Source organism: Eubalaena glacialis, chromosome 20 (genome assembly GCF_028564815.1).
Source record: "Eubalaena glacialis isolate mEubGla1 chromosome 20, mEubGla1.1.hap2.+ XY, whole genome shotgun sequence".
Taxonomy (NCBI): Eukaryota; Metazoa; Chordata; class Mammalia; order Artiodactyla; family Balaenidae; genus Eubalaena; species Eubalaena glacialis.
In genome coordinates this window covers 14,525,841-14,552,563 of record NC_083735.1, presented here as the reverse complement: position 1 = coordinate 14,552,563, position 26,723 = coordinate 14,525,841, and the positions used below count along the sequence as shown (strand labels likewise).

At 38.5% G+C, this 26,723-nt stretch overlaps 1 protein-coding gene across 3 annotated transcripts in view; it reads left to right on the top strand.

Annotated features, from left to right (window-relative positions):
- PDLIM3 (PDZ and LIM domain 3) overlaps positions 1 to 20,658 on the top strand; it is a 30,022-nt gene extending 9,364 nt beyond the window's left edge. The window contains exons 3-8 of one of the 3 annotated variants that reach the window (XM_061177212.1): positions 1,421 to 1,505; positions 9,888 to 9,955; positions 14,693 to 14,956; positions 16,577 to 16,704; positions 18,324 to 18,435; positions 19,772 to 20,658. In XM_061177212.1, coding sequence (XP_061033195.1) covers positions 1,421 to 1,505; positions 9,888 to 9,955; positions 14,693 to 14,956; positions 16,577 to 16,704; positions 18,324 to 18,435; positions 19,772 to 19,961 — 847 coding nt within the window. In that variant the 3' untranslated portion in view covers positions 19,962 to 20,658. Of the gene's footprint in view, positions 1 to 1,420; positions 1,506 to 9,304; positions 9,493 to 9,887; positions 9,956 to 14,692; positions 14,957 to 16,576; positions 16,706 to 18,318; positions 18,436 to 19,771 lie in introns of all 3 variants that reach the window. The other 2 variants (XM_061177213.1, XM_061177214.1) reach the window with 2 other exon arrangements.
- The last annotated feature ends 6,065 nt before the right edge of the window (positions 20,659 to 26,723 follow it).

Here is a 26,723-nt window from a genome sequence, read left to right as displayed (position 1 = left end):
AAGAGGCTAAAAGAACTTTTTTCCTGTACTAACGCAGTTAGTTGACCATGAAAATAGAACCATTTAAGGTATTGGCCACATAAACACCGAACAGCATGTCCAGTTATACTGCTGTTCTAAACATGGTAGAGAACATGGAGTGGAATTTAGAGATGCTCCTAAAAGAATCTCGTGCTTGCCAAGATGTGATCATGTTAAAATTTGGTTGCTAATATCCTGTATGCTATTGGCTGTTTTGTACTGAATTCAGCCCAGAAGAATCCCACAAGGTATGAGAGGGTACGTGTACATGAAGGTTTTAGACAATGAGACATTTCTGACCAAAAACAACATTAGGAAATTGATCTATTGCCATCAGACTCGTGATCTGAAACTGAATTGTGAAAATAATGATTTGTTATAGTGGTTGTTAGCATGTGTGTTTATCCTCTTGCTGTTGTATTCACAATTTTCCCTGCTGTGGTCCAAAAGGCACAATCAGTCGCCAATCTGCCATTTCACGAGGTGAAATCGACTCTTTCCCTATCTATGCATAACCTGTGTTCCTGCCAAGCACATAGTCCCGTAGGAGCCACATGATCCCAAGTAGATACATGAGAAGCGTTGGACAAAGCACATTTCCTTGATGCCAACAGCAAATCCACCTGACAAATCATTCACTGCCTCCTGTGGTGCCCCAGGCAGGACAGGAAGGAAGTTGAGGAGATCTAGGGATCTAGTCTGTCCTGTGGTCATCTGCAGGGTGTGCCTCCAGAATCTCCCTGTCCTGTACTGCTTCCCACATGCACTGGAGACCCACTTTCTCCAGACCCTGTACAATGTCCTCGCCTTAGTTCAGGTTGCTACAATCAAATCCCATAGGCTGGGTGGCTTAAGCAACAAACATTTCCTTCTCACAGTTATGGAGGCTGGAAGTCCAAGGTCAGGGAGCCAGCATGGTCGGGTTCTCGGTGAGAGCCCGCTTCCTGGTCATGTCCTCACATGGCCTTCTTTGGTGCATTCACACAGAGAGGGAAGAGATCTCATGCCTCTTCTTTTCATAAGGTCATTAATCCCACCATGAGAGCCCTACTCTAATGATTTAATCCAACCCTAATTACCTCCCAAAGACCCCACCTCCAAAGGCCATCACACTGGGGATTAGGATTTCAACATTTGAACCTGGGGTGTGGGGCGAGGACACAAACATTCAGTTCGTAGCAGTCCTCCAAGCAATTTTGATCCATTCAAGTCTTCCCAGAAGTACACTAAAAACATAAGACTAATTCAATAAGACAATGCAGGATAATGAGCAAGGAATATTGCTTTTGCTCAAAGTACCAAGGGTTGTTAGTATTTTCAGAAACATAGGAAATTAAAGTATACTAAAACTAGAAGTACCATTAGAATTTGGGGTTTACAAACGTTGTTTTATTTACAGGGCGGAAACTCGCTTATGGTCGCCACAGGTAACTGAAGATGGAAAGGCTCATCCTTTCAAAATCAACTTAGAATCAGAACCACAGGTATGAATTTTGGAGTAAATAATGTTCACATTATGTTTCCTTTTAAATGATGTGGATACCTTCCAAGAGGGAAAAGTGGCAAATATTGAAAAAACTGGAATAAGCCACCTGATGAAGTGGTTGTCTTTACTCTCTGAGATTAATTTACATTAACTGTGTCTTCTTACATCAAGAAAAAAAGAGAAGTATGCCTAGGCAAACACCTTGTTAAAAGACAAATATGTTCTCATCAGAAAAAAGTCAGCTATATCTATGTATAGTCCACTTATTTTTTCATTTTTTATGATGGACATCTGCCAAATGACCATGAGGTAATCCAAGAAATTTAAGATGTTAACACAAAGCAAAACAAAAATAGGGGGTCAACCATTTGAAACAGGTGTCTCTAATCTCATAGTTACTGTGAACTTCAATTCCTCAAGGTCTTCACCCAGCTCTTATGTTACATCCTTCTTTAATTATCAGTTCCGGCATTCTATAATCAAGTTTACTCTAGGAGAAGAGTTTTGCATTATGTAATCATGATGATATGCTGCCTGGGCTGCTGAATTACAAAAGATAAAGGATTTTCCCTTCAGGCAACTCTATATAATGAGCTAAATTAATCTAATAATCTGATGCTTATCTGACTATGTCTACTTTCAAAACCTCCAAAAAACTGCAATTAAACCAACCCTCAATTGTGCTATATGGGAAATGTCATCAAGAAAAGGATTTTAGAACCTCTGCTTGGTCAGAAGCTCCCCAAGTTTAATGAGACAGAGACATATAAATCGAATATCCCTTTTTAAACAAGTATCCCTACTAAACTGATTAGATATTCCCAAAGTGTAGTTTTTCTATATATCTAATGAAAACGAACTGAAAGTATATTTATAATCTATGCTTCAGCAAGATATCCCCTTTCAGGACCATCAACTCCTAAATTTGTCCTTCAAGTTTTCCATTTACCCCCATAAGCCCCCATTCATTTTACTCTTGGTAAAAACATGGAGAGTCCATATGTACATGTGTCTCATAGAGCTTCTAAAGATTTAAATAAAATAATATAGAAAAAGAACTTGGCACAGTGAAGTGCTCTCAGAGATGTTCAGTTAAGTGGGTGCTCTCATTATCGTTGGGCATGGCACCCCTCCCACCAGCCTGTGATAAGAAGGCCTCCTGGCCTTTCTTGACAGTGAGATAGAAGGCGGCACAGAGCTTCCTGGAGACCAGGAATGTCTTCCTCATTACTATCCAAGGGTCATTACAAATTACTTTGGATTAAAACCTTATTTTCAGTTAAAATAAAACCCCCACCCCAACCCCAGGAGAAAAAAACATACTAAGTAGTTTAACTTTTAGAGGGAATGAGTTTATTAGATCCTTGTCCTAGACTTTTGATTGGAGGGAAGGTAGAGCCTGAGCCTAAAAATCACTAAAAGCAAAAGGAGGAGAAAACAGGCCCCAAAGGGAGTGAGCAGGATATGGAATATTCATGAAGGCGGAACCGGTGTGTCTGTTCTCCTTACTCTGAGTCCCCCAGGCATGGCACACAGCAGGCGCTCACTAAATAGCTGACAAGTGAATGAAAGGAACTGGAGGCCCTAAAGATAAACTTCATTCGAACACCGCAGTCCTGGGAACCAACTCTCAGACTGGTGTTCTACTGCCACCCCCAGGGGCTGCACGCGAGGCAAAGAAATCATGAAAGCTGAGGGGGATGTTTAGGTCAGGTAAGAGTGCCGCTCTTCAGGGTAGGTGAGTAAAAGGTAAAATGGACGAGACAGGTGATCCCTGTGGTGAGAAGCGCTCTGCATGCTGATGGTGGCTTACCCCAGCATCCAAGGTGGGTGGGCGAATAATGTCCCTAATCGACATCTTCCTGATAGAAGGCTGCAAGAAGGAATAAGAACAAAGTTCTCCAGGCAGAGCTGTCCCCTGTAGACAGCCCTTGGCAGGAATGCCCGAGCCTACCTGCCTCCTGCAGCCCTCATCAACTCATCACTTAGAGGCAACACATGAGAAAGAGATCACGTGGTGCTTTAAAAAACAGAAAAGGGAAATTTAAGGCTCACGTACACGCATATATTGACCCCCCCCAATCTCTCATCATCACTAGGACAAACCGCACAGAATTCTGAGTTTCCTTTTTCCATATAGAGCAGCGGTCCCCAACCTTTTTGGCACCAGGGACCAGTTTCGTGGAAGACAATTTTTCCACGGACGGCAGGGGCGGGGGGAGGTTGAGGGGGTAATGCGAGCGATGGGGAGCCGCAGATGAAGCTTTGCTCGCACGTCCGCCGCTCACCTCCTGCTGTGCCGCAGACAGGTACTGGTCGGCGGCCTGGGGACTGGGGACCCCTGATATAGAGTACACATCCAAAATTGTACTGCACCCTTTTGCACATTTCCATTCACAATTTCTCCTAATTTTTGAAACCCGCTTTCATCAATACGAGATGCTAAGATGTGGGACCAACTACACATGTTTGACCAAAGTACCAGATCTCCAGTGATCCCTGATCATGTTGCAGCGCCCACTCTAGCATGTGGGTGACTCAGCAAGTATGTATTTTATTAAGCACGGGGTGAGCTTAGAGCACACATGATTGGAGCCTGTGTTTTGCTAACATCTCTCCAGAATTGGAGTTTTCAAGGCAATTGTCTGAGCTTTACTCTAGAAGAGGCCCCTTTTGCAGATCTAGGAGTATTAATTTATGACTATGGTTATTCTAAGAATTAATTTTAAAAGATAATCCAAATTTTAAATACTCTGGCCTCTTGTTAATCATTTATTAGCCCATGTGTCCTGAATTTTGGGGTCAGACAGTATGGATATTTATGATACTGCAAAGGGGGAAAAGATAAAGAATGAGATAGGTTTAAAAACCAAAAAGGTGAAGATTGGGTTAAGGGCTACAGAAGTCAGTCAGATGGAGCTTTTGAACATTCCATTAGTTTGAGTCATGACTAATTTCTTACTTGCACCCTCTCCAAGAGGTGGGTGTTTGAAGGGCTCAGAGATAAGAACCATTTCAGTTCTTCCCCTAAAGGACCAAAATATTCCTACTCCTTACGAACCTCAGGCCAGATTTACGCATAACCAGTTCACATAACTTGGCACTTTAGGACCTTCCCCACAAAATATAGCTCAATTTCAGCATAACCTCTCCTATCTGAAAATCCTATAGCACAAACTAGAACAAAATGCACTGATAAATATCAAACAGTGAATTTAACTTGTAGACTGAGACTGGAGAAAGGCTAAACTGTGGTTATGTTCGTATTCTTTTTTTTTTTTTTTTTAATTAATACAAAGCTATGCAAAGAGATGTCTTTTCTTTCTACAAATAAAGCAGCCCCTTCTGGACAACAAAGATGTGTCAGTCTGAAAAACAAATACCGTTAAATCTTTAAAATGCCATCGTGTATGAGGGGATTCCCTGGCACTCCAGTGGTTAGGACTCCGCACTCTCACAGCCAAGGGCCCGCGTTCAATCCCTGGTCGGGAAACTAGGACCCCACAAGCCACGCGGTGCAGCCAAAAAAATAAATAAATAAAATAAAGTAAAATAAAATAAAATGCCATCTTATATGAATAGTAAAATGCCGTTGAGCGATACAATATTTGAGCTCTTGTTTCTCAACCCAACTCAAACTTCTATTGTAAGTTATCCGACCTTTGCTATTGGACTTAAATACTATTTTTCATTTTAAAAGCAATATATAGTCATTGGGAAAAAAAACCCATTACATCCTACCATCCGAGTACAGCCACAAATAATAAAATGTTAGTGTATTTTTTCCAGTTTTTTTTCCCCTAGGAATAGGTTTAGGCTTTGGGGACTTTTTCTGACACAGTTATAGTAATAATGATACAAAATTTTAATATCTAGATTTTTTCATGTTTCCGTGCTATTATTAAATAGCTAAATTTTGGTTTTATGAATTTAGACTCGAATCTTAGGCTTAAAAGAAACTTTAGAGGTTGTTTAGATCGACCCCCGGCCATTGGATAAACTCCTTCCAGACAGTCCTGAACATGGCCTATGAGCAGGTGCATTTTTCTATACAACGCATTGTTCTAGAGAAAAGGTATATGCTAGAGTTCTCTGTCCTTCTTCAAAGCTTATGTTCTCCAATAAAACATTACCCTCATCTTTGTTTAATATTCGCTGAACAATTCAAAATTATAATGCAGTTACCACAAGGCAGGAAAGATGCTTTTCAGAAATAAAAATGCTGTTTTCTAAATGAGAAAGGATTGCATCCTTTCCATAAAAGATTTGATAATAAAGACATACTATATGCACAATCAAGTGGGGTATGGGTTGAAATTGTCATATTTTCATGAAATAATTTTATTCTACAATGTTTTCATAACTGGACGGCAGCCTACACAAAACAAATTTTCGTAAAATCCCCATTTCCCCAAACTCTTCCCCACTGAGATATGGGGAACACTTGAAACAGATCACTGAAGAAAAAATAATTATAAGGGTGGCTTTATTTTTCATTTAAGGGGTGAGCATGAGGAGGGGGGCAGGGATTGTTCATAAATTCCAAACATGATAAAATATCATCATTTACTCAGTGTGGCTTGATCAAATATATGATCACTTGACATAGCTTCCCTCATTTCACAGGCATTTTTTTCTTATAAATAAATAGATCTGTATATTATCACACATGTATCAAACATGTTGTATCTGTTGGAGCTGGTTATTGTCTCAGTTCTCAGACCCAATGTTTATCCAAGTAAGAAACTGAAAGGTTAACTGTCTTTGAATGACATCATTGCTGAGGTCATTTCAAGGACGTGGGAGATTGCTGTCAAGAGGTGCATATTCTCCCAATGGCAGTGGATCTCTGTCAAGTTACTTAGCTTTGATTCTGGCAGCTCTAGCATTCCATTAATTCAGAATATTACTCCTTAATATGAGCTCCTAACATTTAAAAATAATATTTAAAAATCTAATTAACTGCAATGATTACTTGTTGAATTCTTAAGACATAAGAATCATTTAGATGCTTTTGTCTGAGTAGAATAAACACAAGAGCTGGACTCTATTAACTGCTACATAATTTTTTTTACTAGTATTTTCCATTACTAATGATTTTCCAGGAAAATATAAAAAGGAATTAAAGTGGAATAGCAAACTTCCCATTGGTTTTGTCTTTTGATTCTGTTTGACCATCAACAATGATGTAAGACTTGGATAGAATGTTGCCTCTCTGTGCTGTATTTAAATGTTTTGTTTACCTTTAGTGTATACACTTCATTGTGCTTTTTTTGGAATGACTCCAGCAGCCCATAAACTAATGCTTTGCAAAACCTAAATACAAATGTTTGAAGCCTGTATTAGAAACACTTCCTTTTATGATCTGAGCGGAAAATAGAGTTTCACTGTTTTACTTTAACAAATTACACTTTTGTGACTTTTGCGATATGTAACTAAAACTGAAAATGGCAAAGAAAAAGCTTGGAGCTAATTAACTTATGTGCTGCTTTTTGGAAGTACTACTAGAGACTATTATTGCACAAATATTTTCAGAGAAGATGCCTCATTTATAAGACAGTTGCCAACCATGTTTATTTATAATTTTAAGACAGAAGAAATAAGGGCAGAGATTTTTTTCCCCCATAAAGCCATCACATTATTTTACCTAATTTTTGTAAATTCAATTCTATATACCAAGATCTTTAAGGCATATCACTCTCAGTTTAAAAAAAAACAAAAGCTAAATTCCACAAAGCTTGATTCCTTCAGTACTTCCTGATTCACTCTTTTAATTAACCTGAGAGATTTATAGTCCACCGAAGCTAGAAGCTAAATTAGGCAATTAGCCTTCTGTCTTCTTTCATATCCAAAAGAGGAGCAAAGGCTTGAATCATGGCCATTGTCATTACTTACGATTATTTGCCATTCACTTTTTTCATGCCATAATAACAGCTAATCATAATGGTTAATCATAAAACACAGCCACTCCAAATTCATTATTAAATCAGCCAAAGCAATCAGATTGTACCAGTATATAAATGTGCACACACATTTTCACATGTTCTGGGATTCAGCATTTTTCTAAAGCCATATTTGGTTGTTTCAGTCATTCTGCTATCTAATATCAGCAACTACATTGTCACCCAACCAACTTCTAGGCAGTGAGTCATTATTCTGGAGATAAAAAAACTGAATCAATAAGATATTAGTCAATTCAATCATACTATAGAATCACAGGCTTTGTATTCAACTCAGACCTTCTTTCCAAGTTCAGGAGGCTGTTAAATTTTGCTGCCCAATGTTGATGAGAGAAAAGCTCCTCTTTACCACATCACAGATTTTCAGGTACCATGAGATTTGGGGCAGCTGGAGTCAAAGACTCTGCAGGGCTAGTATTTGAAGCTGCACCCCATTTGCCTTGTCATAACTATTTTTTAAGTGGGCTTTGCCAACAGGCCTAGATGGGGGAATAGGGAGTGTGTGTGACAACTGCCTGCTCAGGAGAACCAAAAGGAAGCGGTGTGTTGCTTGGGTCTCTAAAGGAAGTCATTGGTGTTCTCTGGAATCACCACACAAAACTGTGGTTCCATCCCTAAGAAAGGAATACAACCTCTTTTCTTAAAAGCACCATCCCACACCTTACTCACCTACAATGACAAGAAAAAAAAAATGACACAAATATTACAAGACCTTTTTATTCTTTTAATCAAAACAGTCTCCATTAACCATTTCAAATAATCATAAATGTTTGTACTGTTTGAGATCCGTGTGAAACACTGGTGGCACAGTCACAAGTAAAGGAAGTTGATGTGAATGTGTGAGCAAAAATATTGTAAAGACTGATCTTACTAATTCTGCCAAATGAAAAGATTTGGAAAGAGAATCAGCTTATGTGTATTTCAGCATTCCCTTTTGGTTTTCTTCTGTTGCTTAGAAGAAAAAAAAAGTTTAATGAACTTTACAAAATTATAATACAGAGTTTCAGATCATTCAGGCATGTTTCACACCCAGAGTTTAGGACTGAAGTTTGGTCCTTTTCCCAAAGCAATGAAGTGAAAATCCTTTTGTGAATCATATAAATTAGCTATCTCTAAATTGCTGACTTAAGTCTTTCTGGGACTAGAGTAAACATGAACCCACAACATGAAATCATCACAATAGAAAGGGAGGGTTTTCTATAAATGTTATCCCTGCTTTCATAAGGAAAGTCTTTTAATTTCTATTATTTTTTCTAAATTTAAGGTTATATCTTAATGCAAATTAAGAATTTTGTTTGTTGTAGGAATTAAGAAAAAAACAGGGAAAAAAACGGATTAGTTATGATTCAGTACAGTTATTCATAAATGCTCACTCCCTTTCTGATTGTTTTATTCTCCCATTTTCTAAAATGGGGGAGATTTTAAGATATTACTAGAAGAGAAAGCATATGTAAGTTCTACTGAAGAAAATGTTAAGTAGAATAATTTTTCTAAGCCAAAAATCTCACTTCCGACACATAATTTCTGGATTCAAATGAGTCTTATGAGAATTTCTTAAAAGCTCTAGATGTAGAAGTCAGTAGGGAGCAGACAAGAGGTATAATATTTGAATTATTTTATAATATTTCAAATAAGGTCAGTTCCTTTGCACCTGAACATTTGGTGGGTGATTACAGCACATGTAAAGTTCACAGCAAATGCAGTCCTCCTTTAACCTGGCCATTAATCTCGTAGTGGTAAAGAAACCTTGATTAACAAGAGCGATGCTGTTGATTTGCGCGTTAATGGCTTTGTTGTGCATTCTGTGGCTCTGTGTATTTTGTCTGCCATTGTACAGGAGTTCAAACCCATTGGTGCCGGGTACAACAGAAGGGCCCAGCCTTTTGTTGCAGCAGCAAACATTGATGACAAAAGACAGGTAGTGAGCGCTTCCTATAACTCACCCATTGGGCTCTATTCAACCAGCAATATACAAGATGCGCTTCACGGGCAGCTGCGGGGGCTCATTCCTAGCTCACCTCAAAAGTAAGTACTCCACTTGGTTTCTGGCCACCATGTTCTTAATGGTGATAGTACGGCTTCTCTTCCTTTCAAAAGTCCAGCTCTTGCTGTTTTATTTTTACTTTCCTGAAGGCACGATCAGATTTTTATCTTAAAGACAAGCATCTAGAACATGGTTCTAATGTTCTGGAGTCCAATCTGCCAGTTCCCAAACATTTAGTGAATAGATGGTTAAAAGGAAGAAATCGCTCTGGTTCCATCATCACCCTTCTTAGTCATGTCAATATTTGGTGGTAAATAATCCTTTCTGTACGATTATTGTTCATTTAATTTTATCTAAATATATATATATATATATATATATATATATATATATTAGTCTTCCACTGAGGGACTTTTTTAACCCTTTGTTTTTACAGGATGTGAACTACTTTGAACACAAGCACAATATTCGGCCCAAACCTTTCATAATCCCAGGCCGAAGCAGGTCATAAAGCTTTAAGATTGTGAAGTTTGGAGTGCATGCATCTTTAATAAATCCTACTAATCACCAAGACACATAACTCTTAGGTGTTTGGAGTGACTTTTCTCATTTTGAAGCTTATTTCAAAAGCAAAAGAAACAAATTCACTTAGCAGAGAAGAGAGTAAATATTGACCAGATTATAGAGCTGTGAAATATTATGCAATCGCTGTGTATATTTATAACTGATACCCCTGCTATTCTGAGGATCCCATCCAGAACACAGTGACCTTTTGAGGCAGGCAGACATACCCTATCCCAGGGCAGGAAGGCCCAGTCAGCAGGAACAAAAATGAAAACCAGCCCCCGGTCAGGAGTAAGGAAGCAGGTGAGGCAAACGTGGAAAGGCTGGTGTAGCTTTCCATGTTTGACAGTCTCTGATCATCCCATCTCAGCACCTAATTCTCATTGCACCATCAGAGCCCAGTGGGTAATCGCACTCATTCTAGCTCTTACATAAAAATAAATTTGCGTTCTTATGGATACTTGCAAAAGAAGAGAAGCCACTTGAAAAGGAACTTTTCCACTTGGGGAAAATAAGTATAAAGAAAGAAAGAGCTGGAGGCAGAGAGATTTACTGGGTTACCCTCATGGAAAACTGTGCACACACTGGAATAAAAATGAGCAAGATCTCTTCTTGTCTGTCAGTTAGAGAAACAGATCATCTTCAGATGATCCTTTTCAAATCTTCTCTAGAAACTGAATTCCAACCTACAAGGAAAGAAATTAATGCCCTGTCTTGCCACATCAGGAAATAGTGACTTCGGGAAACCTCAAACCCATTCCTCTGACCTCAGCTACATCAATCAGCCCAGAGGAAGGAAGTTGGGGGTTAGGCTGGATCAATCCTAACAGGTTAGGATCATTGAATAATGATCTACATCAGGTGTCACTAATAGGGGTCCATAGGTGGAGTCAATTCACAATGTTTTATTTAACCCTCCCGTTTTTAAAAATACTGAATTTAAGTTTAAGATGGAACATCTACTCTCTATCTTGCCAAAATGCCCATCACACCTAAGCGTATGATACCTGGCCCATTTTCATATATGTGTGACCCTCCTGGCCCCTGTAGACATCTGAGTTTATGATGCCTGCTGTGGATGGTCAGTCATCACTTGATATATGATTTCCGTGTGCAGACCTTTCTATAAGCTACAGTCAGGGCCAGAGGATTACCTCAAAATAAGTCAGACAATTTTGTGGTATCAGACTCAGAAAGAAGGAGTGGAGCAAAAGAGCAGGAGAAAGATGCTAAAAAGGCAATGACTACCAAATACATCTGCCCCCACTACATATTATATCCCCAGCACCTGGAAAAGGGGCTGGGACAGAGTACATGCTCAACAAATGTTCATTAGATAAAGGAACAAAAGCCCAAGAGTACCTAATCAGACTTCCTGAGTAGCAAGAAGAATCAGGAGCTGTTACCCTTCCCTCATACTGGCAACTCTGAACAATCCTTTTTTTGCTTCTCTTAGTTTTTGCCTCCTTCATATTCCATCTTCCTCTATCTTTTCTCTATTTCTCCACATTCAACAGCTTCCCAACCCCACTCTAAATAACATTAAAAAAACTGGATTAAAAGTTAAAATGCTCTTTTACTATTGAATAAATATATACATACTATATACATCTTCCCAGAGAAGCAGAGTAAAATGGATATACTTGCATTCTTTTGAGCTTAGCATAATGGTAAGCTCACAAACTTGAGCTACAGGACTCCACGAGGCTCAAATAAAATGATACATTAGAGTAACACAGATCTCGCTTTTGCTGAAGACCAATAACATTTAATTTTATAAAAATTCAGGGAAAGTCAAGGAGATTCAGGTATGTAATGCCCTTCTTTTACATTTTCATTTTAATTCAAACATGGTGATAATAATAAGCCACTCATAATTTTGTCATTGTAAGCTGGTGCCTTTCAATCTAGCTAAATTTGGAAGAGGGGAGTGGAAAAACAGAGATGAGAGGATCTGCTTAAAAAGCAAGTACCAGTACACAAACCTTAAAAAAATTATAAAAATGCTTCTATTATCCTTCCTTTCTTCCTGTGCCCCCTCACTGTTTGCTCTAGCTTCTCAATTTCTTGTTCTTACCAAATGATTCTTCATCAAGGTGGAATTTTGAGTGGCTACTTACCAAGCAATAACTACACCATTAATAAACAACTTTTGAATCAGAACTAAGTTGGAGATGCTAATATATTCGTTTCCCTGGGTCTTACTATTAGTTAGGGTTCTTTCAATGGTTGCATCATAATTGAAGCATATTAAAAGACCAGTATTTTCATATGAAAATATGTAAATGTTTAAAGCCACAGCTATCATTAAAAATACATACAAGGCTAGATCCAAATGATAAAATACAATCTGGTGAGTGGTTTTTGGACAAGTCGCTTCTGGAAGCATGTCCCCAAAAGTCTATATACACACCAGGGAAATTAGTTCTCTGTCTAATGATCTATCCAGGTGTATGATAGTAATTGAGTGTATCATCAGCCTTACAGGTTGCCAAGCCAGTAAGTCAATGTCAAGAAATCTCAATGGTATCTACCTTTCCAGGTCACAGGAATAGGTCATGGTGACCCATGATGATCTCCACAGTGACTAGAGTCCATGAAAACTATTTTATTTAAAGCATCAGTTCAAGAGCTCTTTTAAAATTGTCCCAGAAATTTATAAAAAGATAATTGTTTTTTGCTTAGGGTTTATTTCCTATCTATTCAATAGACATGGGCCCCTAAATAGAATGATAAAGAAACTAGGAAATAGAAGACACAATCTCTGCTTAAATAAAGTTATATACACAAGCATGCATGTATATAAGAACACTAATAACAGAAAAAAATGTAATACTAATTACAACTGTAAAATAAGGTATATCCGTAAGTTCTGAGTTGACCATAGTTTACCTCTCCACTATCTAGCACCATGCCTGGCACACAGTAAGGTCGAGTAGTTATAAATGCTTGTTGAAAAGGTTCACTGTTTTGAGCCCAAGTCTCCCAATATTGAAACTCAGTGTTTCAAATCCCTAAATTACAATTTAATAAACTTCATTATACTGAGGTCAAATCAATACGATCCTGACTAAACTGCACTGTAACTGAAATGTTATTTCTATTCTTTTACCAACTGAAGTCAATTTCAGCATAGTGTTGAGCCTATGAAAATGGTGAATAAACCATTTGACATTTTTGTATGTGATCAACCAATTTACTGATTGAGTTTCAAACAAGTTCTCAGTAGTCGGGAAGTGAAGGAGCAAGTTCATATATACCTGCCCCATTCAGTCTTTGCAGGTGGTTGAACTGGATAACACAACACACAACAAAATTTTAATTCATCTAGTGACATGGGTTGCCCAGACTAACAAGGCTGCAGCATTGATGAAGCCAATAAAATCAATGCCCAATATATGCTTTTGGCTTTTGCTCTCTGAATGGGGCTGAGGTTGGCATTAGTAGCCCTAGAGAGTAAATGCAGGTATGCAGCCATACTTGAGCCCTCAGAGAACACTGATTTTCAGGTAAACACACCATATAAATTGTTCTCTGCCTTCAGTTTACAGCAACACTAACCTGCAGGCATGACTGAAGTTCACATTAATATTACTATTTCTTTTAGCTTTGTCTTAAATGACTGTGCTTAAAAAATATATATATTCCATTTTCTCAAAAAATGCATTTCTCATGCTGCACTTAAAATGCATGTAGAAAAATGGCTTTTTAGTCATTGGCATCAGTTATGACTAACCTCCTATCCATAGAAAATTCTACTCATAGAGAATAAGAAATTTCTGTAGTTGTCCTTAAAATTGCATGACTGGCCTTTCTGATTTTTAATAATGAGTTGCCTTAATTTGTCTTTAAAAGGATATGAGAACTATGCATGGAAATATATGTGTGCTTCCAAAATTTTAAAAGAAATAGCTATGTATAAAAGAAATATATATATCTTAGCTCTAAGTAGCATTCACAGAGTTTGAGATCACCTTATTTCCCCTCTAATCATTCATTTCAAGGTGACAGGCATTTATTGGCTGTTTCCAGAGCCTATATCAAATCACCGAACAATTTTTTAAAGTGCAGTCTTCACAAAATTTAAGAATGAAAGTAGAAAAAGTTAAAATAGTAACAGTAAAATATTTACAAAATAGTCTTATAACATAATCTCTATCACATAACCTACAAGTTGCCAATTACTATTCAATTAAGGCCCAAATGCATTTCTGAAAATACTTATTTTGAAATGTTTAACCTAAATATTTGATTGGATCTTCATGCTGCATATTCATATTACTATTTGTGAAGGATCATTCATTAATATTTTAGTTTTAAAAACTGCAGCTCAGAAATGTAAAAGGATGTCCCGCTAATGTAATTTCCCTGAGCCACTTCCTTTATGCACAGCTCTTTTTACATGAAACCTTCGCCTCGTAGAACATATTGTCTAGTAGAACAGAGCCAAACAATGCAATATCACCTGTACCTTTTAATTTTGTTAAATGTTTTTCAATCATGAATTTTTAAATGTCTTCCCTTTTGAAAATAACTTCTAGCCAGAAATAAATATTTCTTTTTCATTTGATTTAATTCACTTCTTACTTTTAACCTCTCTGTACTTGTTCTCTGTGTTCTCCTGTCTGGATTTTCTGGTTCCTGTGTCATCTCTGTGTAACGTGGTCATTAACACAGTGGATGCAGTACTCCGTCCGGTATTGACGGTGGCAGTGGACGTAGCACCCCTTCTTCTGTCAGTACTCTTAGTACTATTTGCCCAGGTGACTTGAAAGTTGCTGCTAAGATGGCCCCTAACATTCCTTTGGAAATGGAACTTCCTGGTGTGAAGATTATACATGCTCAGTTTAATACACCTATGCAGTTGTACTCAGATGACAATATTATGGAAACACTTCAGGGTCAGGTTTCAGCAGCTCTAGGTGAAACACCCTCAATGAGGTAATATGAGTCTTTTTGAACCATCGGCATATTAACTAAACACATGGGCAATGTCAGCTTTACTGGTGTCTTGTAACACTGTCTTATCATTGAAAGAAAGCTTTGTGAAAAGCTTTCAAGAAAAAAAATACGGATTTTTTTCCGTATAAATAAATAAATCTAAGGATTTATTGCAGATATCTAGGCCTAATGATAAGGGCGATTTGAAAAATTAACCAAGTAGAGTTTTATGTGACAGATCACAATAAACTGAAATCATGGAAGGACCAAACGTATATGTCTTTTGAAAAACTACAGTGTAGTTTACGAATGTCTGGTACAATACTTCTCAAAAGTGATTTATAATCTGGGATAATCTATGTTTCTCCTTGGGGGGTCAAAAACTGGGAAAGGGATGGGAGGTTCAGAGAAGTTTTAAAAGAGATGATACCTCTTTTCTCTTCTAATGGCATCTTGTGGAGAGTTAATTATTTTTCATTTAAAATTTTTGCCATGAATAAGGGTTTATAAGTGAATATCTCAAGCTACTGCTATAGATATTTAATTTCCATTGATCTCTATTTTGACTAATTTCTTCTTTATTATGCATATTTGTTCAAAGTACTTTTGCCATCAAGCATTTTCAATTAAAAATATTTATTATAAGATAAAATCTTATTACTTCTTTCAATATTATAGAGCCATTATAAAGTATGATAATGCTTATGAGTGCTATGTAACAATATCCCAAAGATAACTCTTGGGATGAATACAATGTGATAATAATACCATAATGTATTTCAAAGCCATTTGCAAGGAGTTTCAGATATATAAGATGATTATTTCCAAATATGATACTGGTAATAAAAATATGTGCAAATAGCAACTACCTTTTGTAGATAATGCAATTAAATGACATAAAATAATAAAGCATCTCAGTGCCTGACATATATTTTTATTGTTCATCATGAATATATCTGTAGAAAGTTTATTAAAATAAAGCTTCTATCATTTTTGTAAATGAATTATAATGTGGCTATTTAGTAGCCAACAAAGCTGACTTCTCTGTGAAAGTTGCTACATTATGCACTTTCAAACACTGACAAGTTGAATTTCTTCAATTTACAAGAAAAACGATACCTTTGCTGTCTACAGGAGTTAACAAAACTAAACCATACACTGTTGGTTTAATATCAGAAATGAATCTAAATTTTACTGACATCTTTATGACTGAGAATAATCAAACCAGGCTCACTCGTGCACTTTCTATCACGTGTATGTTGTCTTTTTTTTTCTGAGAAAGGTTAATTTTGTTCACATTATAATTATATATCCATCAGACACAAGCATTATTTTTTAAATTACTATTTCCTAACAATCACATTTTAGTTGCCCTCCAAAGGATTTTGCCACATGGAGAAATGCTGATGTGACCCCCAGGTTAATTACTGATATTTTTAAGGCAACCCGTGTGAATTCACATTATATTTTTAGCTATTGATATAATAGAGATTAACTTGAAAATACTGAATCTGTTCAGGAGTTGCTGTAAATATAGTGATCACTGCTTGTTGATATCTTGTGGCTTCTTGCACATACACACACTCCTGAAGCTGCTTCGCCCACCATGTTGTGTTTCAGTGAACCCGCGGCCTCCCCAGTGCCCCCCCAGTCGGATGTGTACCGGATGCTCCATGACAATCGGAATGAACCTACTCAGCCTCGCCAGTCAGGCTCCTTCAGGGTGCTCCAGGAACTAGTGAACGATGGTGAGCAGTCGTGAACATCTGCTGAAATGTTATTGATAGAGGCTATTGGAAGGATCAGGGTGGGGGAGGGCAGCAAGCATAATGGGAACGAGAGTCTAAAAACCGATTTTAATCAGTCATCAAATGATTCTTTGCTGAAAAGGACTTGGGTGGTGCTTGGTTAAGGAAAGGAGCTTCCAGACATATCCAGGTAGCCACCAACTTGGTGATTAAAGGGTGCTGAAGATAAATCCCATCCACAGTAGTCAAGGGCTAGCTCAGCTTATAGATCATAAAATGTTGCAAAATTTCTCAGCCTCCCCCATATTCCAGGGTATCATGATCATCAAAATTTTTAAATAACACTGGAATGAACCCTTACTGTGTTCCAAATCCTGTGCTGAGTGCTTTGCACACATGGTCATTTAATGCTCACAATAACTCAGTGAGGTAGGAGCTATTATTTTCCCTATTTAACAAAAGAGAAAATGAGGCATAGAGAGGGTGGATTTGTACAAAGTCACACAGCAAGTAAGAAACAGAGTTGGGTCTCCAGCCCACTCCTGCTGTCTTCAGAGTTCATACCCTTACCAGTGTTTTTCCACTTCCAAAAGATATACTGTCCTTCAGAAGTTGCACAAAAATGCAAAATGCCCCATTAATATAGCCACTATCAAAAAAAAATGGGAAATGAGTGTTGGTGAGGGTATGGAGAAATGGGGACCCTTGTGCATTGCTGATGGGGAATGTAACATGGTGCAGCCACTGTGAGAAACAGTAAGGTGGTTCCTCAAAAAGTTAAACATAGAATTGCCATAGGATCCACAATCCCACTGCTTCATGTATACTCGGGAGAACTGAAAGCAGGGACTCAAACCCATACTCGTACACCAGCGTTCATAGAAGCATTATGCACAACAGCCAGAAGGTGGAAAGAACCTAAACGTCTATCCACACGTGAATGGATATACATAATGTGCTATATCCATAAAGTAGAGTATTATTCAGCCTTAAAAAGGAATGAAAATTCTGATACATGCTGCAACATGGATGAACCTTGAAAACATTCTGCTAAGTGAAATAAGCCAGAGACATAAGGACAAATATTGTACGATTCCATTTATATGAGGACCCTAGAATAGGCAAGTCATAGACACAGAAAGCAGAATAGAGGTCACCAGGGTCTGGAGGGAGGGGGGAATATGGATTAATGTTTCCTGGGTACAGAGTTTCTGTTTTGGATGATGAAAAAGTTCTCGAAATAGATATTGGTGACGGTTGCACAACATTGGGAATATACTTAATGCTACTGAATTACACACTTAAAAATCAATAAGATGGTCGATTTTATGTATATTTTACCACAATTAAAAAAAGAAGAATGCAAAATGCTCTCTGCCCCTCTGGGTATTTTGTAACAGGTCCCTACGACAACAACTACAACAATTTTTAACTAATTTTGTTTTGTGAGGTCCCGTTTCGGAACAAATTATGCTTGAACCAGTCCTGCTTCTTCCTAAATGATATTGTGGGTGCAACTAAGAATTCCTCAGGTTAAAGTGCACACCTTAAAATAGAAGCAAAGTATAAACTGTTGCCAGCTGTTCCCTTGCCATAAATGGAAACACTTTGTTTTTCAGATGACCGTCCTGCTGGAACTCGGAGTGTGAGAGCTCCAGTTACAAAAGTCCACGGCGGTGCTGGCAGCACACAGAAGATGCCACTCTGTGACAAATGTGGGAGTGGCATTGTGTAAGTTTCATTTTCAACCCCAAAATTCATCATAAATCTTGCTGTCAGTTCTCTATTTCTTGTACTTTAAGACTCCGTATATAGAAAAGGCTTTAAGTTTTATGAAAAACAAATTTCTATTCATCAACTTGAAATATAATGTCCACACATTTGGCACATTTTGACCAGGATTCCTTCGATGTACCCCAAAATTAGCATAGAATGTGAGTCGGATATCTTGACTTATAATTTCAGATATATTCTGGTGAAAAGAAACCGCCCCAGAAGTATATTTAAAAAGTCATTTCCAAGAATAACTTCACTTCAAAAAGCCCTCCCTTTGTTAATGTATATAGTCTTTGAACACTTCCTTTTCTGTATAAACCCAGGAAAACAAATATGGGGGCCACCCAGTTATTAATTAAAACACATTATCTTTACGTGGTTTCTTAAGTTGCACAAATATTGAAATATGATTTTTAGACATAGAGTCAGCTTCCATTTCAAGGAACTTCATGTGTGAATAGCCACACTTGCTAGTTCAAATCTTCAAGTGAACCAGAGCATTTCAGTCTCTCCACCTCATGCCCCATGTGGCCACCTCTTCCATCCCTTTTTTCTGTTTCTCTGTCATTAGCTCACACACTGAGGCACCATCTGTCCACCTACCCAGGACTCATCCCAGGAGGGCAGTGGGAGATAAGCCTGGTTACAGCACAGAAGGGGCTGTGAGACAGAGAAACAAGCAGGACAGGGAGCTGGGAGCAGACAGGACCTCAAAACACACGACAGGTTGTGATGTTACCCAAAGCAATTATAGCTCCCAAGTTGGAGTAAACTGTTTTGCCGGTAGAGGCCAAGTCCACCCACCAGTGGGAATTCCACCTCTGCCCTTTGATCTGTTCTCTCTGTGTTCCATAGACTAGAGGCTGGACCACCAAGCTAGACAGTAATCAGAGGGACTTTTATTTGTGTAGACAACAACCTTGGCCAAAATCAGAATCCCTTGCAGAGGTGTCTGTTTTATCTGTATCATCTCTCCCTCTTTCAAAGAAACAACAGGGAACAATCATGAAGTAAGGATCCTATCATTTTTCTAAAAAAAAAACCTGTTTGAAAAAAAATCTGAAAAATATTCACACGTCAACAACAGAGAGACACATGTGAAGGTTTACTATGGTTGTCTTGGCTCTCCCTGACAACTACATCAGTTCCACAGCTGTGCCCAGCTTTGCAGCTATTGTTTCCTGAACGTGAAACAGATAACACCTGCCTTATCTGTAGTGCTGTCTGCCTTTGTTTCATGTTTCTGGCTTTGTGGGGTTTTTTTTCACGAGGCCTCCTTTTCCCCCAACAGTGGTGCGGTTGTGAAGGCGAGGGACAAGCATCGGCATCCAGAGTGCTTTGTGTGTGCTGACTGTAACCTCAACCTCAAACAAAAGGGCTACTTCTTCGTGGAGGGGGAGCTGTACTGCGAAACCCACGCGCGGGCCCGCATGAGGCCCCCAGAGGGCTACGACACAGTCACTCTTTATCCCAAAGCTTAAGTCTCCGGCAGACGGAACATGCACTCACCCAGGGGCACCCTCACAGGCAGACGTTAACGGCTTGGGGCAGAAGTAGAGCAAAGGGCTGACTCCAAATCTAGAACCAAGCTTTTAGACACTTATCTCATTGTATCCTCAGAAGAAGGAATGGGAGGCAGATGCTTGCTATAACAGAAACATACATTCAACTATATTTCTCTTTGGGGCTAGCAATAACTTAATGAAATTTAGACCAATCATTTTTATGTCACACTCTATATTTTACATTTATAATATGACCATCAAACATGTAAACATCAAGATTTTAGGGGGAGTCTAATTGCCCTTCCTTAACCAGTTGATTTTGCAATTGCAGTACTTACGACAAATGACAATCCTGTATTCTAAGACAGCCTGCAGGTGTCTGTTTTCTGTTTTAACTATAATAGTGCATGTCGGAGAAATTCCCTAGATCTCTCTAGTTTCATATTCAAACAGTTATACTACTGGATGCAACATACATGATAAATACATAAAACATTTTTAAAATACCTAACGAAGTGGCACTCAATGAATTCAGATAAAATCAACATTCCAATGAGAGGGCCCAGTCATATCTCGTCATGTACACTAACAATTCAGGTATTTTAAGAAGAATGTGGCTTCTTTAGTTTTCATAACTCATTCACTTTTCTGAGCCCACAATTTCTGCTGATAGGAGGGGAAATTTTAAATTTGCTAGTTAAAGGTGATGCAGTCTCTTTCAGATTAAAACAGTTTCTGCTGCTTTGAAATAGTCTCTTTCATTTTAAATGTCTCTTTCAGATAAATATTCAAAGTCAAGGTTCAGGCTCTATCAAGGCTAGTTCTTTATTCAAGGCTGACCACCACCACCTTCTCCTTCCCAAGATGGCACCTCCAAGAGGAGACATTTAGGGGACCCCCTGAGGAAGGGAGGGGCTGCTTGTCTCCTGGGGTCCTGCTTGTATTCTCTGCTGAAATCCATGATTCCACTTGTGCTCTGTTTTCTCAACATAGTTGAGACCAGGCAACAAGCCCACCTCTACCACCACCTCCAAAAGTCTCAGCTCAGCCTTCCCTGGATTCATGGATCCTTTGCATCTCAGACATGAACCCCATCTGGCCCCTGGCTCTGCTTTGTCACCTTGCCTCTCACTATGGTGGCTCCACGGCAATGCCCCGTTACTTGCATGTCTTACCTACTTCCCATGCTCCTCACTGGGGACACAGGGGAGCTTATGAAACTGTCCTCTCCAAGTACAAACATGGGAACCAGCAGGCTGGGGAGGTGGGGACTGTCTCAAGCCCTCAGTCTCACCACTGTGTCACAAAGTCATCTCTACCCTACTGCAGCTGCTGCCTCTGGGCCTGGAGCAAGGATTCTCCTATTGTCCCAGATGGAAAATAGGGCCTGGGTTGTATTGCTCTGGGATTCTCCCAGACTTAACTAATTATTTCTGACCCTGACCTGTCTGAGGTTTTGAACCAGTGAGAGGAGCCAGAACACCTGCCTGGCCCCTATGGGCATTTGAGATCAAAACTGGAACCCCTGAACCAAAACACAAATTCATTCACAGAGCTATTCAAATAAAATAGAAAATTCTGCAATCAAAGAAATGAATGTATTCAAATACATTACTTATTTTGTTCAGATGTTATTTTAAAATATTTTTTCTGGGGGCTTCCCTGGCGCAGTGGTTGAGAGTCTGCCTGCCAATGCAGGGGACACGGGTTCGAGCCCTGGTCTGGGAAGATCCCACATGCCGCGGAGCAACTAGGCCTGTGAGCCACAACTACTGAGCCTGCGCGTCTGGAGCCTGTGCTCCACAACAAGAGAGGCCATGATAGTGAGAGGCCCGCGCACCGCGATGAAGAGTGGCCCCCGCTTGCCGCAACTAGAGAAAGCCCTCGCACAGAAACGAAGACCAAACACAGACAAAAATTTTAAAAAATAAAAATAAAATAAAAAAATATTTTTTCTGGTAAGGATATAATCTTAAAAGTTTGGAAGCTAGAGGGCAAATGCATGGTAACAGACTTAGGAAACCTAAGAAAGTTAAAATCCAAAGCAGCAACGGAGAAAACTGAAAACCAACCCAATTTACTCTCCAGCATCTTGAAACAGCATGGGAATTGACAGCACCAGGCATTTCTGGACTAGGGGATAAAGGTGGAGTTACGATAAGGAGGATCACAAACAAGCTGTTTGAAAAGCACTTAACCCCCACTGTGTCCCCTCTCTGCCCCTCCCCCTCACACACCCAAGGCACTTGTCAGCGGAAGTGTGCCTGGTGTTATCTGGAGAAGGTCAAACAGCATCTCTGGAGTCAGGAAGTGCTGTTGAAGGTATGTGACCCACACTAAAAAGAAGTTAAATAAGAATGAAAGACTCATGAGAAGGAAAGAGTAGATTAGACATTATATTGTACATTAATGTACATTTGATGTTGGATATCAGACAATATTTTCCTTAAAATTATATTTTACATATTTTATATGTAGCAGAGTACATAATGAACTTCTTAAGTTCAGATGTTCAATAATGAGAAAAAAAAGTAGTACAGTTTGAAAAAAAGTAGTAGTATAGTTCTAATCTGAAATTCAGGAAAGATAGGGCTTAAAGCTGATAATTCAGTCTCTGTGACTAAGGCTTGTGAAGCATACTCTAAAATTGCATGTTCATTATTTTTATTCTTTTGACAATTAAATCTAGAAATTTAAACATATAGAGGAATTTATGACAGAACTAATCAATAGAAATGAATGCAATATAAAAATCGTTTTAAAATATGTAACGTACAGGGTGAAAATAGCAATGTTAAAATGGAAAGGAATTAAAACTTTGTTTAAAAAGCAAACAAATAACAGTATTTCCCCCATACTAGCATTTTGTCCTTCAATAATGAATTCACACCAGGTCTTATATAGGAATTCATGCCATGAACAAAGGATGCCAACTAGTTTTTATTTAGCTCTCAGAATACCATGTCTTCTTAGAAAGCAGAGTAGTCACTGTTTTTATATTTATAAGCTTATTAAAGCTAGCAATGAGCAATGAAATGATCCATGACAGAACTGGGCATCTATAAACTTTGGACTCATGATTAACTAAATTGCTGTTTTTTCATAGTAAATGCAGAATAGAGTTGCTACACTCTCTACCAATAGGATGACTGTTTGAGTGAAAAACAGTTCTAGTTATCACATACACTTGCACCTGTGTAAGCAAAGGTAAAGCTAACGGCTAATGTGACATGCAAACAGTTTAGATTATCTCTACATAAGCTAATCTAAAGTTTGTCCATCACAGGAATATCCCAAGATAGGCAGAATGGAGCTTTGGGGTTCTTCTACTAACAGCTTGAGTTGCAAAAGTTTGTCAAGTTGTCCTTTGAACAGATTTATTTCAGTCCTTGGAAACTACTACTTACAACCATTATTCTGTATTATCCTGTCATCATGGCCTAATGTTTTTTTTTAAATGCTGTGCCATCTGAATCTTAAGCATAAAAAAAAGAAAATTGGAGACAGATTGAGGGTATTCAGATAATTGAAGTAAATAAACCATTTACCTGATCTACATGACTATTTCAAGATAATCGTCTTAAGCTTCTATTCATGTTGTAGAGTACTGAATAAATATTTAGTTGAGCACCTACCAAGTAAGAGACGTTGAATACTAGGCACAACAACAAAATGGATTTTTGAATGTGTTGGCTATATTTACAAATTGACATTTTCAAGCTAATTAGAATGCTTCATGCAATTAAGTTTAAAACAAAGCACCTAGAAGTGGTTGCTTTATCATACTTTCTTTCTTTCAAATTCTGTAGTACTATTATTCATCACTGCTCACATCAGAAGAACATAAGATGAGATATTAACATTATCTTCTGAATTACCTCAAAAGTTTGTCCAAGTATGCAGAGAATGTCTAACAACATGTTTTCCTTCCTCTAAGAATAAGGCATGTCAGCACACCTCAACTTATGAAAAACCCAAAGCACAAATCCATTATCCAAAGAATAATACAATAGCTGCTCTTAAAACCTAATTGCTACCCTTTTCATAAATATTAAGCATATAGATTTAAAATTAAGATATAAAATGCCAAATATTTGTTTGGGTTGCAAATTACTCCATTCATTTATTTATTCAACTATTCATCTGGCGAAGGAGTACATACAAGTCATTATTTCTGTACCAAGAGCAGAATTATGTTGTAAGTTTCAGAACTACCTCCCATGAGACCAAATTCCCATTCCATCTCCTTTTCTGAAGTAGAGGGGGTTGAAAAACACGGGTGTGTGAATTACTCATCACGTGTATAAATGCCAAAGTGCACATATATCTGTGGTTCACTAAAACACCAGGGTTATCCTACCAACGTCACATGCAAGAGCCTGCGTTGTGTACCATTATGCCACACACAGCTGCACATGCTGCCCTGCCTGCCCCTTCACACATCTGGGCTCCAGATGCTGCTGTCCAAGTTCCCAAAGCTCCCAACCATGACCCTTCCAGAACACTGCTTCATGCTGCAAACCTTCCCATTCCTCCTCATGAAGACTGTCCTTGATCCCAATCCTCAGATTAATGCTTGCTCTGCCAGCCAATGCAAAAGGCTAATTCCTGCTAACAAGTACTAATAATTTTCTACTGCCCCTTTTATGTCTAATACTTGTGTTTTGTTCTGGAGACAGCCCTTTCATCTAAAGGAATGCCTTCAAGGGTAGGAATTCTAGATATAGAAAAAAAAGTTAGAAAGAGAACTTGAGGAATAGAGCGATGGGCATGATCTGGACCAAGAAGAAGACAGAGGGACTAACAGTCTCTTGGACCTTGGGAAGGTTTGGCCGATCTGTAGAGGTGATATAGAGCTTTCCTCCCTCTGACCAAGGTCAAAGCAATGGGGAACGCAGTTTCTCTGAAACAAGGCACTTAGGTCAGATAAGTGCTGCGTTTGTGAATCTCACTGAGGGTTCGTAGGTGTTTACTGGTTTGAGTAAATTTAGCACTGGGGGTCTCGTAGCCTCTTCTAGACTGAAGAGTCTTCAACTCAGTTTGCACGATTCTGTGAATATGCTACATATCATAGAATCACACTTCAAATGAGTGAATTATGTGGTATGTGAATTATATCTCAACAATGCTGTTATTTTTTAAAAGAACACTATTAATATAAATATGTATTTGTCACTAATCTGTTAGATAGAGTCCTAAGATTAGAAATGCACAGGAGCAAAAGAAACAACATGGGTAGGAATGTTTGTTCTTATTTAGATGCTTCATTTTCCTTTTCCGGAAAATGCTTGATCATTGCTGATACAATAGCAATAAGCCAGCACTTACATCGCTCTTACTATGTACCAAGCAGTGTCCTAAGTGCTTTAACGATACTAATTCATCCAATCTTCACAGCAGCCCTGTGAGGTGGGTCCTCTTTTTCTTCCCATTTTACAGTTGAGGAAACTGAAACACAAAGAGGTTATCCAAGGTTTCTCCTGTAGTAAAAGACGGAGCCAGAATTTGACCGCAGGTGGCCTGGCTTCCAAATCCATGCTCTAGACCACCTCACATTATCTCTGCACAAGAGATTTAGTAGCTTTTAGTTTAAGATGATTATAAGGCTTTCATGGGACAACAAAGCCCTCAGTAAGCTTTGTAAAAATTATCACCTAGATTCCATTTCAGTGTAACTTACTCCAGGTATTAGAGCTTGGTGGTTACAAAAATGAGCTTCGGACACGGGCAGAGCTGAGTTGAAACCAAGCCCTACAATCTCCTAGCTGTAAGGTATAGGGGAAATCATGAAATCTCTCCAGACTTCAGTTTCATCAACCATAAAATTAGGACAATAATCCCTACTTTACAGGTTTGTTATAAGGATTAAATCAAGATAATTCATACCAAAAGATCTAACAAATTTCCTAGCAAGTAATACATAAGTAAGCACCTAACTATTATTATGTATACTTTTCACTGTTTAATCGTAGATTCAAAATGGTGGCTTTATTCCTTCTAATTGTTCTTTGGTGTTGGAAATCCGGGTCCAATTACAATGAGCACAACTGTGTCAAATTGGAAGAGTCACAGAACTAGACTCCTATCCTTGGTGATCCCAGGAGAAGTGACATTTCACACTAAGACAGATCAGGTTGAGGAAGTCCACTGGAACTTTTCTTCATTTGAGGAGGACAATTTTAAAAGCCTGAGTTCACAAGCAACCTGTCCCCACCCAAGACTCACTGGCAATATTCTACATTATAATCTTATAGCTAGAAAGAAAACTAAGGTCCCTCAATTGCCTACATCTATTTTATTTAGTATATATATTTTTTTTTTTTTAAGATTTTTTTATATTTATTTTATTTATTATTATTTATTTTCGGCTGCACTGGGTCTTCGTGGCCAGGCGTGGGCTTTCTCTAGCTGCAGTGAGCGGGGGCTACTCTTCATTGCGGTGCACAGGCTTCTCATTGCAGCGGCTTCTCTTATTGCAGAGCACAGGCTCTAAGCGCGTGGGCTTCACTACTTGTGGCACATGGGCTCAGTAGTTGTGGCTCGCGGGCTTAGTTGCTCCGCGGCATGTGGGATCTTCCGGGACCAGGGCTCGAACCCATGTGCCCTGCATTGGCAGGCAGATTCTTAACCACTGCACCACCAGGGAAGCCCAGTATATATATTTTTAATTGAATGCTTACAAAATTCTTGACATAATATTGGTCACATTCAAATGCAATTTTTTCCTTACAACTTTGC